This window comes from Physella acuta, unplaced genomic scaffold (assembly GCF_028476545.2).
Source record: "Physella acuta isolate Inbredline_101_S28 unplaced genomic scaffold, ASM2847654v3 ptg001599l, whole genome shotgun sequence".
Taxonomy (NCBI): domain Eukaryota; kingdom Metazoa; phylum Mollusca; class Gastropoda; family Physidae; genus Physella; species Physella acuta.
In genome coordinates this window covers 85424-98897 of record NW_026733113.1, presented here as the reverse complement: position 1 = coordinate 98897, position 13474 = coordinate 85424, and the positions used below count along the sequence as shown (strand labels likewise).

The window sequence follows — 13474 nt, the reverse complement described above, 5'->3', positions numbered from 1 at the left end:
TGGGCTACACAGAGATGGAGACACAAAGCAATGACAAGGAAGTCAAACTTTTTTTTTTAAACGTTCGTTACACGCCGTTAGCTCGATTACAAGCCACAAGTTCGATTACACGCCACAAGTTCGATTACAAGCCACAAGTTCGATTACACGTACACGTCACAAGTTCGATTACACGTACACGTCACAAGTTCGATTACACGTACACGTCACAAGTTCGATTACAAGCCACAAGTTCGATTACTCGCCACAAGTTCGATTACTCGCCACAAGTTCGATTACACGCCACAAGTTCGACTACAAGTCACAAGTTTGATTACACGTCACTAGCTCGATTACAAGTCACAAGTTCAATTACACGCTACAAGTTCGGTTACACGCCACTTGCTCGGAAACAGAATCGAATAAAATAGTTGGGTGGTTCTCACAATAGGGATTAGTGAGGTAGTGTCATTAGTTGAACAAACAGACTGAGATGGTATGGGCATGTCACACGAGCCAACGGCCTATACAAAAACAAAAATGCAGGGCACGGTGCCAGGAGGGAGAAGAGGGGGAAGACAAAGACGACATAGGGTGGAGGACATCTAAGAAAGGACTGGGCTGCCTCTTGAACAACACATAGTGCATCACACGATGAGAAAGATGTCAGAAATTTGTAGTTAGTAATAATTGCATTAATCTCACTGCAGCTACCATTTGTTTTTATCTTTCAGAAATTTATGAGACAACTGTGGTGCCCCAACGACCCGGGGGTCAAGGGACGATTGATTGATTAGATTAGTAACCTAAGAAATACAAGTACAATTATCTTAATGACGTTTAAAGCTTACAACTATTGCGGAATTAAAAAGTTAAAGGATCGTGCACATTGTTTATACCATGAAAGAAAGGGTTAGGTGGGTGCATAATGGTTTTGGTATTATGTAAAGTAGGGCTGGTATATAGCATAGTTCCCTTTTCGAACCTGGCGGTCCATGGGGAAAGTGAAGTAGAGTTAACCTGTTTCTGTGACCTCGGTATAGAGCAGTGGTATGCGAGGGGTGGTGGGGTAGGGTAAAAATATTAAAGTTGTGTGCTCTATAACATGGGCAGGATCTCTAATTAGCTGTCTGGCACACGGTCAAGTGAAAGCTGAAACTATTCACAATCAGTCTAAATTCTAACAACAGCCGGTACTGACCTACCATCGGTACTGACCTACCATCGGTACTGACCTACCATCGGTACTGACCTATCAGCCGGTACTGACCTACCATCGGTACTGACCTATCAGCCGGTACTGACCTACCATCGGTACTGACCTATCAGCCGGTACTGACCTATCAGCCGGTACTGACCTATCAGCAGGTACTGACCTATCAGCCGGTAGAGACCTATCAGCCGGTAGAGACCTATCAGCCGGTACTGACCTATCAGCCGGTACTGACCTATCAGCCGGTACTGACCTATCAGCAGGTACTGACCTATCAGCCGGTACTGACCTATCAGCCGGTACTGACCTATCAGCCGGTACTGACCTATCAGCAGGTACTGACCTATCAGCCGGTAGAGACCTATCAGCCGGTACTGACCTATCAGCAGGTACTGACCTATCAGCCGGTAGAGACCTATCAGCCGGTACTGACCTATCAGCCGGTACTGACCTATCAGCAGGTACTGACCTATCAGCCGGTAGAGACCTATCAGCCGGTACTGACCTATCAGCAGGTACTGACCTATCAGCCGGTAGAGACCTATCAGCCGGTAGAGACCTATCAGCCGGTACTGACCTATCAGCCGGTACTGACCTATCAGCCGGTAATGACCTATCAGCCGGTAATGACCTATCAGACCTGTCATGTCCAGGCGTCAAGTCTGACTCTTGTGACGCCAACAATGTGAAATAAATGTCACCTGTACAGACCTGTTGTTTGTGTGCAAGCCCCGCCCCTTAACCCATCACAGACTTCATGAACCATATTTATGATTCACTTATCTATTCATAAAAACTCGAATTTCAATTGTTAAAAAAAAACACCACTGTATCAGAAAGGCACATCCAAAGCTACAGAAGAAACATGTTTTTAATTTAAATTCGTTATGCAACATTCAGGGGTGTTTACTATAGTAAAGTATAGTATCGTTTATTGTAAACTGTAGAGCCTATGGGATTTGAGATAAGTGGAAAGGCGAAATTAAAAATTGTATCCTTTTCCCTTCATGCCAGATTACTGACGTCACATCGTAGAGCAATTAACATAGCCATTTGCCTACACTTTTACAGGCTATTTGCATGGACTCTTAACATTTTCTCAACAATAGCTTTCTAAAGTTTTACTCCACCCCAACCCCCCCCCCCCCCCCATGATCTCCATACTATTCTGACCAATCAGAAAATGATTACATCACAGGTGTTGAGGCCTGGACTAAAAATAGCAACAGTAGAGAGCGTGGACGAGCACATGATCTGTTTACTCACCGACACAGCGGACGGAAGCTGCTCTGGCGAAACCCCCAAGTTTTTGAAGGACGAACTTTGGTCTCACTTTCAACCTCCCTCCCCTTTTTCAACTGGTTCATAGTTACTTTATAAATTTAAATGGAAAAGCCCCTATATTGTGTTGGTTTAAGCTTGGCTGCACAACACTTGCCAAGCCGGCAACACGCGAATATCTTATGTAAACACAGTTATAGAAGATACATTCCTGCTGCATTTCACATTCTTGGCCAGGTACATTAAAAAAAGTTAAGCCAGTTACGTCTTGGGAAAGGTAATCGGCAAGCTGACACGGGAATTGGGCACTCGCTATCAAAAGCTATGGGCCTCTGCGTATTTGCTGTGTGTGGTGGTGGTGGTGGGGGCGTGTGTGTGTATTTCCACCTGCGGTGCGGTGGGGTGTTCACTGCCAAACTATTCCCAAACTGTAAAAGGTAAACAGACGTACTTGGCTAAGTCCAGCCTTAACATCCCCTGCTCCGAGAGACATTAACTTTGTATTCAATAAATCATAATACTATATGTTTGTTTCCCGTCTTTCAGTTCAGTCTTCCATGTTTTGAAATGTGTGAACTATTAACCAGGATACATAAATCGGACTAGGCAGCCTACGGTATAAACACTCAAACACTGTAGACGTTATGAAAATCTCTATTTTAAAACAAACAAAAAAATATCAGGAAAAAAATAATATTAAAAAAAAAACGGTTGTTTTCAATAAAGTGCGGTTTGAAAAGTTCACTTGTAACCTATAACCTTTGCACTCTAATTTTGCACACACTATACCCTCTATGACTCATGTCACAAGGCTAGAACTAAAAAAACAAAACAGTGAAGTTAGGAGAAGGTTCGGAGTTTGAAAAAATATTGACTTTTATGATAACCATCTAGAGATCGCACGGTTTGACGGTTGATGCTAAGTTTAGTCCGGTCACGTGATTACGTCAGTGTTTGAAAGATGCATCAGTTTGGGTCGTCTGGTCTGAAAGTTTCTCTTGTGTTAGTCACGTGACCCATACGTTTATAACAGCCGAGACCGAGGTTAGCTCCCCTAGCGAAATACGACTCATAGCAATCAAGCGCGTGATTTCCTGCAAAGAGTTTAAAAATCACGACCACGTGACTTCCGGTTTTAGCGATCGTCGAAAGTCTTGAGTCAAACGGGCGTGAAATTCTTCAAGTGACTTTTATGATCTACGCATGTCTATGTCAACAAAGTGTGACGTAGGCTTACAAACAAACGTAGTCGAATCGCTCGCTAATAATTAATTATATAGCATGGCCTCAGGTGCGAGTAGGTCTGGTTTTGCACTGACCACAAAAGGTCAGTTGTTCTTTGTGGGTAACCGTTATAAAACTTTGATGTGTTATGAGTTCATGTTACAAGCCCATGGGCGGGTCACTATAAAAATATCTAGGGCGTTTAAGTCTTTTTTTTTCAGCATTGAAATTAAAGGTAAAGAAAGTAAAGGTAGTAAAGGAAGCGGTAGTTAATAAACACGCTGAACTGTAAAGATCATAGGGCGCGCCACTAGGCTAGTCTAAAGAATAAAGAAATACAGAAGCGACGCCACTGACTAGGTTACACCCCTTGTATTCGTCACGTGACGGCCTGCACTAAGCCAAAGACTTTTAAAATATCACACCAGTTATTTCGTTTCACCGCGTTTCATACGCCTGTTTTTTTTTTAGAACTAATCAGCTGATCTAAGTCACGTGATATGAGATCAGCTTTGTCACACCCGGGTGAACTCTGTCAATGACACGTGAATGTGACGTCTTGCGGCAGGACGTCTTTTGTTTCGTTGGCCTTAGCGGAAACACTTTTCAACAAGCTTTCAGTAGAGCTCTTCAGGGGTCATCCATAATTGAAGTGACGCTTTTTAAAAAAATAAATTTTATCACCCTCCTCCCTCACCATCGTCACAAAACGTAATAACCTAACCCTAAACTAACATCACACTTTAGCCTAGAGACCCCCCCCCCCGGGAAATTGGTTTTTTTTTTTTTTTTTGTGTGTTATTTCTGTCTAAAATATTTTCTAGTCCCTTCTTAGTCCTAGCCCATATTTCTGACCCTAACACTTACCATAAGATAGTTATACTACTGACCTATTGTTGGGAGGGTTTAGGGCAATACCAATACTCCCAGAACTACGACCACAAGATTTTAGTCGTTCCGGTATAGATATCCGGACCCGTGGTGCTGTTTAGACGGATAGGGGTTGCTACAAATGGGGATCAAAGGTCATACTGGCAGAGTCTTTTTTTTCCCGCGATTCGTAAGGTGTGTAGTTAAATATAGGCGCTAAACTGAAGAAAGACGTCTCTGGACATTTAAAAAAAAAAGTTACTTACGCCGATAAGGATGGAGAGCATCTCCAGATATTCCTTCTCGCTGTCCAAGACACCTTTGACCAACAACTGTCGCATCTTGAGCATGCCTTCGTTGGCGGAGTCCGTCTGGAATAGTCAGACGATATACATGTAGAAAACTCATTAAATAATCGAGGTTTGTTATTTGTAAAAAAAATTAAAAATAGTGGCATGGTGTGGTTGAGTGTCAGGGCGTTTTGCTGCTAGCCCGAATGACTCGAGTTCGGACTTGTGAATGTATGACGTCCCTGGGTCCACCCAGTCCTGATGGGTACCTGACTTACGTTGGAGAAAGTATAGTGCTGACCCCGCCATCTCTTCGTATGCCGAGGTCAAGAAACATTAACTCTACTTCATCTGCACAATGGATAAGCTAGGTCTAAAGAGGAACCTTTCTTATTTATAAACAACATTTAGTGCTAACTACACATTAGTTCGACAGTGCAGCTACACATGAAAGAATATAAATCAATTCTGAAAACATATGTTTATTAGCAATTTAATTATCCCCCCCCCCCCCTCACTCCTTTCGGTCATAAAATTGTTCCTTACACCGCGTTAATACTTACGACATATATACTATACACGTCTAAAAATAAATTAGCAGCAAGTTAGTAAACATGTTTTCATACATCATAAACTCGCTGCGAGTTTTGTTTTTTTCCTAGACATGTATAGTATACATGTCGCGTATAGTATACATGTCGCAAGACTTTCGGTGGTGTGATTTCTATCAATAACTAAAACGGTCTTCGCTTGGTAAAAGATATGAGCTATTTTTGGCGAAAGTATATTTAATCAGAACTTTTTTAAAGTGTTGAGTGTTTACATTTGTATTCCGTTAAAGTGTACCAGTTGGGTTGCAACGGGACAAAAATTGTTTGACAAGAACATAGTTAAATTTTCTCGGGTTACGTTAAAGTTAAGGTTAATTTTAGAACTAGGAGATCTAGGGTTAGGGGTAGAGCTATGGCCGTCTTGTACCTTGTAAGGGAATCACGTCTTGCATCGAAAAGCTAGGGTTGATTTAAAACTAGGTTCAGATCTAGGGTTAGGGGGTAAATACGTGTGATTTGGAGCAATGGACGTCTTGTACCTTGTAACAGAATCACACATTGCAGTGAAAAGCATTGTGTTTATATATTTGCATTAATTAAAAATTTAATGAAACCAATGGATACGTTCTTGTACTATCGCGGGTTCTACCTACATCCGTCTGTTCTGCAGCTAGGGTTAATTTTAGTTTCGTATACACAGTTTAACGTCTACACACAACAACAAAACAACTATAAAAACTAATTAGCCACGCCCATTCCTGTACCTGTTTAACAGCTCTCCCTACACTATAATTACATTACTGATTTACACAACATACAAAAAAATCGGAAGCCACTCCTGACAGTAAAAAATTTATTACTGCTGTAAAGACGGTGACTTGTTTCCTTAACTTTGACACAGAGTGTTTTCAACGCCCTTATAGTTACCTATACATTCAGCTCGTGTGTCTAGATCACTCAAGCACTTTACTAGGGTCGTGACTAAACTTGGGGTAGGTTATTAGCAAGGCAGTAAATAGCGGTTTAAAATAGGCCTACTATTGAGAACACGTGGTACTTATTAAACTGTCGACAGGACGTAAATGGAAGTTTTTTTTTAAAAAGTGTATTTGCTACTATGTGGGACGACATAGGTCATTGAAACAGATGAACTCAACTTCACCTGTCCCACGTGTCTTGGGCACTGACAGGATTTGCCACCATAACCCTGTCTCTAAACCAAAGTTCTCTAACTCAAGAAATGTCCAAAATCTTAACCCTAATCCTATCCCCTACTAATCCTAACCCTGACAAACACAAATAACACCGTCAAGTGCATTAATTTTTGTCAGCGTTTTTTTGTCACGTCCAAGTTGTTATAAAAACTTCACGAAGTGGTTATTTTTACCAACTACCGGAACCTCTGTCAAGTGACCGCAACTTATTCTAACTACACTAGCTTGCTACACACACAACACATCGCGACCTTTTTGTAAGAGGTCATTAGTCGAATACGTGGTGACCACACAAACAGTACACATTCAGCCCCAATTGGTTATTACAGGATCTGGGTAATTATTATAATATTCTAGAGCACACGAACTTTCAGCCCCAATAAGTTATATCGGGATTAGTGTTTCATTTTTCCTTCTAGAAAATGGACCTTGGATATGAGTATTTGTTTTATTTCAGCTAAAACATTTCACGAGCCGCAATATACAGAGAGAGTCCTGTAGTTGAGGCTTGACCTTATCGTTTCTATACAACACAAAGAACAGAGTTTCTTCCAGGCATCTCTTGGAGGGTGGTGGGGGGGGGGGGGGAATTTAGTCCCCCCCCCCCCTCCCCGGAGAAAAAAAGTCTGAAAGAAACACTGTAGAAGAAGGACACGATCACTGACCTCATCGTAGGAAGAATCGTTGACGGTCCCCGCCTCCTCCTCCCCGCTGCTGGCTATGGAGCAGGAGTCGTCCTTGACGCCCCAGCTCTGGCGGTTCACCTCCTCCAGCTTCTCGCTGTCCGGCCGGCTCGGGCTGTAGTCCGGCTGCGGACTAGCCTCCCGGCTGCGGTCATGGTCCCGCCTGGAGCGGCCACGGTCAAGGTCGGGGCTGTCAAGGCCGTCGCCGGATTCAGACGAGAAAACGAATTCGGCTGCGGCAGCTGTTGAAAGATAAAGACAGAAACCATAAATTTGATGATTTAACCGAAGACCAGATAATTAATTTAATAGAGAACCGTAAGTTTGATGAACTAACCAACACCATAACATTAATTTAATAGAGCACCGTAAAATGGATGATTTAACAGAAACTATAAAATTTATTATTTAATAGAGCACCGTAAGATTGATGATTTAAAGTACACCATAAGAGCAGAACACCATATATTTGATGATTTAAAAATTTAAAAGAACGCGCGTGTGATGATTTAACACTGTATGTACGAATACATAAAATACATTTCTTCATATTTTAATAACTGCAGATAGAAGAGACTTAAACTGTTGCCTTTGTTAAAATTAAACTAGGACCATACTTGACACAGAATACCTAATCTATTCTAGATATTTTAAAAAGTAGAACTGGAAATATAGTGGGGTTTAATTCCAACGCTCTAATGACACCAACATGTAATGGTAGTTATTGTGAAAACCAAACAGAACCACTGGACAGCAGAATCTGAAACCGCTGGACCTATGATGGAGTCAACTGGTCAGTGCGATAACACGTTCGTCTAGTTGTTTAAAAGACAAGTCGTTTGGGCAGCAGCCCCCTCCCCTAGCACATCCCTACCCCGCTGGGTTGGAATATAAAAATAGATAATGTATTTTGTATATTTTACCCAGAAATGTAAGCGCCCCTCCCCCGCAGTAAGTTTCAAATGCCCCCACCCCTCAACCACCAGAAGAAAAAATTCTGAAAGAAACACTGATCGGCTGTGGTCTTGGATCCTGTTTGTTTAGTCTTTAGTGTAACTAATTTTGTGTACGTCATGTTGGGGCGCCAAAACAACAAAGTATGTGTCATACTCCTTGTTGTAATTTCGTCATGAAGTGTATTAAATTCGGCAACCCAAATTTACATTTTTAACCTTGAAATTGACTTCAACAGAAAAAAACATCCTTTTTCAATGTTACTAAACAACAATGTATATGTTTCTTTACTAAAACCGTTTATAGTTCTTGCGAGTTGTTTATTTAAAGCAAAACCTAATTTACTTTTGGAAAGCGATACGTGTTGTTTACATTTTAAAAAACGGAAACCATAATGGGATTCCTGACGGTTTTTATGTGGTGTTGTCAAAAGTAGTAACCTATCAACTTGGGACTTTGAAAGGTCAACGGAGAAATGGTGTAAACAGAGTAACTTCCCTTTGTTATCTCCGATAACTCTAAAACTTAATAATTAAAAAGCTTTTAGTCAACTTTTATTCGCCGATTTTGTAAAATCTGTCATAAGGGGTGGCTGTCATAATCAGAACTGACAGACTCATTTTAAAACATTAAAATCAAATATTTCAACATAAAACGTCATTTATGATCATCATCGAACACAAAATGGGTTGCGCCCCAAATTCATTGTGTATTAGGATGGTTATATTTTTTTAATTGACGAACAAAATGTGCGCTTTATTCTTCCAAGAGTAAAAATTGCTTATTCAGTTAAGCTTATTAAAAACTATATTTTTATGAACTTTTTTTTTACATTAAAATTATTCAATTTTAATAAACATCAGTATCAGCAACCTAATGTGAGAGCTAGAAACATGTATAATTTTTTTTTTTTAGAAACGGGAAGTCTGATATTAAAATAAACACACACACATGCTTTCTACAGAACAATTCACAAGGGTGTAACTCCTAAAGATAACACGAGATTGTGTACTTGGGAGTTATCCAGTCCTAATTCCGATTACGTCAACCGGCGATTTCTATTAGTGATAAAAACAACCTCGCACGAGTTGCTATTTTTAACCTGCAGAGACCTTCGCTACAGCTGATTCATTCATTTCCCCCTCCCCCCTCCAATGTTTACCATGGGGGACATTCTGACACAGCAGTTTCGCAAATGTTACATTAAAAAACAACAAACCAAAAACACGGATAAATTTTAAAACTTCTAATGTGGATTTAAAACAAAAAGTTTTAGAATTATACTTTTGATTTCAAACCCTACGACTTTGAAATAATGCACTATTATCTCAAAACAAAAAACTAACATTTTGCTAACTGGCGTAGAGGCGCAGGGGGTGTTAAGTTTACCCCTCCCCTTCCTATGGACCCTATATATATATATATATATATATATATATATATATATATATATATATATATATATATATATATATATATATATGTAGGCCTATATACTGAGATATAAGCTCTTGGTAATAAAAGCTGATAAGTTTTATGGAAAAAAATATAAACACATTTAGTTACGCTAATTTAAATGAAAAAAAAATGTCATCGAGAAATAAATCAACGAGCATTTCTAACTTAACATCTGTTTATCTTATGCCCATCACTAATCTGACCTAAGCAACCCTGTTAATTAATGCACTTCTTTAATCGTCAAATGAGCTAAGCAAATCAGTTAATTAATACACCTCATTGACTGTCAATTTTAGTTAAGCTAGTCTGTTAATGCATCTGATGAAGCATCAATTTAGCTAAGCTAATCTGTTAATTAATTAATGCTCTCACTTACCGTCAAACATAATGCACTATATTTAAATTTTACAAACAAAACTAGCACTTATAATAATCCAACAAACGAATCAAATCTATAGTAGCATCAAGCAAAAGTCTCTTATATAAATCGAGAAAAAGTTTTACCGGAAATTGACAAGGAGGTTATTTACGTCAAGTCGACTCGCATAGTTCAATTGTTTGGGAAATCCACATTCTGGGCGTCGTTTGGGGGGAAAATTGGGTCATTTGTTTTCAGTTTGGGAAAAATGTTAATATACAAGGAGTTTTTGGGTGGATTCCATAATTCTGGCCCGATTTTTTAATGAAGCGTCACAACAAAAATTACCGAAAGTTCAATCTTATGATTAGCCCCCGGAATACCACTATGGGGTTGATTTAGAACCAGAAATCACACAATTTGATTGGCTAGAACCATTAGCGTATCGAGGGGGGGGGGGCTTAGGGGGCGCCAAAATGGGTTGGAAAAATAAATTGAAAGGTTGAGGGGGTGCAAATTGAAAGTTTGAGGGGGGTGCAAATCAAAATCTTGACGGGGGGTGCAAATCGAAAGTTTGAGGGGGGGGGGTGCAAATCAAAATCTTGAGGGGGGTGCAAATCGAAAGTTTGAGGGAGGGTGCAAATCGAAAAGTTTGTCCCCGGGCGCCTGGAAGGGTCGCTACGCCTCTGGCTAGAACTGAAAATGACGAAACCAAGTACAAACTGAATACCTTTCTTCACAACAAAACGCTAAATGGGACAATGAACATTGCTAATTACAAAGTGACTGATGAAAAATAAACAATTACAGTTATTTAAAAACAAAACGTGGAAAAAAACAACGAACAAATAAATACAGAGATCAAAAGGTTCTACTTTGAATTTGAAATGTTTGGAAAAAAAAATGAGTGTATGACGTCATTACTACGTGTTATTTATTTTGAAATTTCACCATCAAGTTTAGGGATCAATAGATCTCTTGACTTCTTTAAATCAACGGTTCTAGAAATATTAAAGAAAATGGGACCCGAGTGTGCATAGCCTTTGATTACAGTTTTCAAATCAACGGTTCTAGAAATGTTAATAATATCAAAGAAAATGGGACCTTAGTGTGCATAGCCTTTGATTACAGTTTTCAAATCAACGGTTCTAGAAATATCAAAGTAAATATGTCCCTAGTGTGAATAGCCTTTAATTGCAGGTTTCAGATCAACGGTTCTAGAACTGCCAGGGTATAAAACCCTACTGACGCTGTGTACAGCCTTTGATTACAGTTTTCAAATATCACGAATCATTGTAGCGTGATGTCAGCCACTAATTAAAAAATTATAATCATTAGATTAGAAACATGACCTGAAACCACATCTTGGAAATATATATTTGAGATAATTAGCGCGGCCGATTACTAAGATAATTAGACGGGAAGTTAATCCATTTAATTACACATCAGTCGACGCTAGATACTTGCCTATGAAAGTATTGTGAAATAAATTTGACAAACATAAAAAGTTGGCTTGGATTAGTCACGATATTTTTTTGTACTTATTATAGCAGAGGCGTAGCGACCCTTCCCGGCGTCCGGGGACAAACTTTCCATTTCCACCCCCCACCCATCTCAAGATTTTGATTTGCACCCTCCCTAAAGCTTTCAATTTATTTTTCCAATCCATTTTGGCTCCCTAAGGTCGGCGCCCGGGGACATATGTCCGTCCCCCCCCCCCCCTCGCTACGCCTCTGTATTAGACCAACAGCTAGAAAAGTGGTTTAGTTTTTACAATAGTTTTATAAACACAATCTTTGAAGCCAGGCCGTATGGGTTTCTATTGACTGGTTCTTTACCAAAGGATAAGTTTACATAGTTTTTATATTGGTCTGTCGACTGTCGACATTGATTATGAACTTAAAGCCATCAAGAAACTGATTTTGTTAAAGCGTATGTTTTGTTGTTTGTCATTTGTCAAGGGAGGCAAACAATGACGTGCAAGCGCAAAACAATCGTAATAGTGTCACAACAGGAAGGAGAAACTTTAACGGTGACATTCAACTTGGAAAGAAACTTAAGGCTCGGAAAAGCAGGTGGAAAATTTGTGAAAAATTTTAAATGTAATTTGGGATCGTGGGATACTCGGGCAAATATTTGCTTGGGAAAAGGGGGAGGAGCAAGATCAAAGGGAAGGAACTGGGGTAGAGGAGTCAAACTGGGATAAAGTGGAGTGTAATCGGGGGGCACTCTGGGTTATCAATTCAACTTCCGGCTTTTTTTTTTTTGTAGCAGGGTGACCGCGACAGTCAAATGTTTTGTTAGGATTAATGCCCTTTTTTTGTTGCCAGAACATCTCAGCGATTGGTAGCCTAAATTTACCCAGTTCACAGATAACGGACAAACCCCCAAGTTCCATATTGCAGAAACCATATGCACAAAACCAGTGGCGTAGCCAGGGTGTGTAAATAAGGGGGGGGGTGGAATCCCCCATAGACCCTAATCCCTAAAATGACACCTGTATTACTGGTGTTTTGAAACCACAACATCTGATCCCTTAATGAATGTTCTCTTGAATTATTCCGTAGCACGATTTTAACATAAACTTATCCTTTTGCGAGTATTTTGTTAAATGAATTACGTATTCTATTGCATTATTTTGCATAAAGTGTTGCAAACGTATTCATGAAGTATCATTTTACAACAAGTTTTTTCCTTAAATTTCGACCTGACCTGTTTATTCAGAAACAACTCCCCATCTTTCCACCCCACCCAACCCTTTAATTATTAACTCAAACTAATTTCCTACATGTTACATCAGTTGCATGGCGTCCTCACATTGAAAAAAAATTCTCGTGGGAACTATTTCCCCTCGAAACATTTACCTCGATTAACATCTATGATAAAAACAAACTTCCTTGCAAACAATACAAAACCAGCAAGGAAGGATAACTTACGAAAATGTGACGCCAGTAACGAGCATACAAACCAACGCCAAGGGTAAATGTATACTTTCGTGCTTGTATCGTAATTAGACGTTCATATTTCGTATAGCATGTGTGTACGTGCGTGTGTGTTTTATTTTATTTTTTTCACCCACTATCTAAATGCTCATTTGAAGAACGGTACAATGTAAAATTCAATAAATGTAACACGTATCGTGATTTAAAACTTACAAATCGTGTTTTTAATGCCCTGCAAATGGTCCATAGAGAAAAATCACGAAACATAAAAAGTTCGAATTATTGTTAGAAGAGAAACTAGAAAACGTATCATTACGAACTAAGCAATATTTCCCCACAAAGTATAAAATATCACTATGAAGTATGCAATACATTCCTACGAACTAAGAAATATATCCCTACGATATAAATTATTCATCTACGAACTATAGAAAATACTCATACGGACTATAAAATA

At 39.5% G+C, this 13474-nt stretch overlaps 1 protein-coding gene across 1 annotated transcript in view; it reads right to left on the bottom strand.

Annotated features, from left to right (window-relative positions):
• Window positions 1–13474, bottom strand: part of LOC131929110 (uncharacterized) — a 36648-nt gene that overhangs the window by 14700 nt on the left and 8474 nt on the right. The window contains exons 2-3 of the mRNA XM_059285315.1: window positions 7288–7547; window positions 4834–4938 (exon numbers count right to left, since the gene is read on the bottom strand). Of these exons, the coding sequence (XP_059141298.1) occupies window positions 4834–4938; window positions 7288–7547 (365 nt within the window). The remainder of the gene's footprint in view (window positions 1–4833; window positions 4939–7287; window positions 7548–13474) is intronic.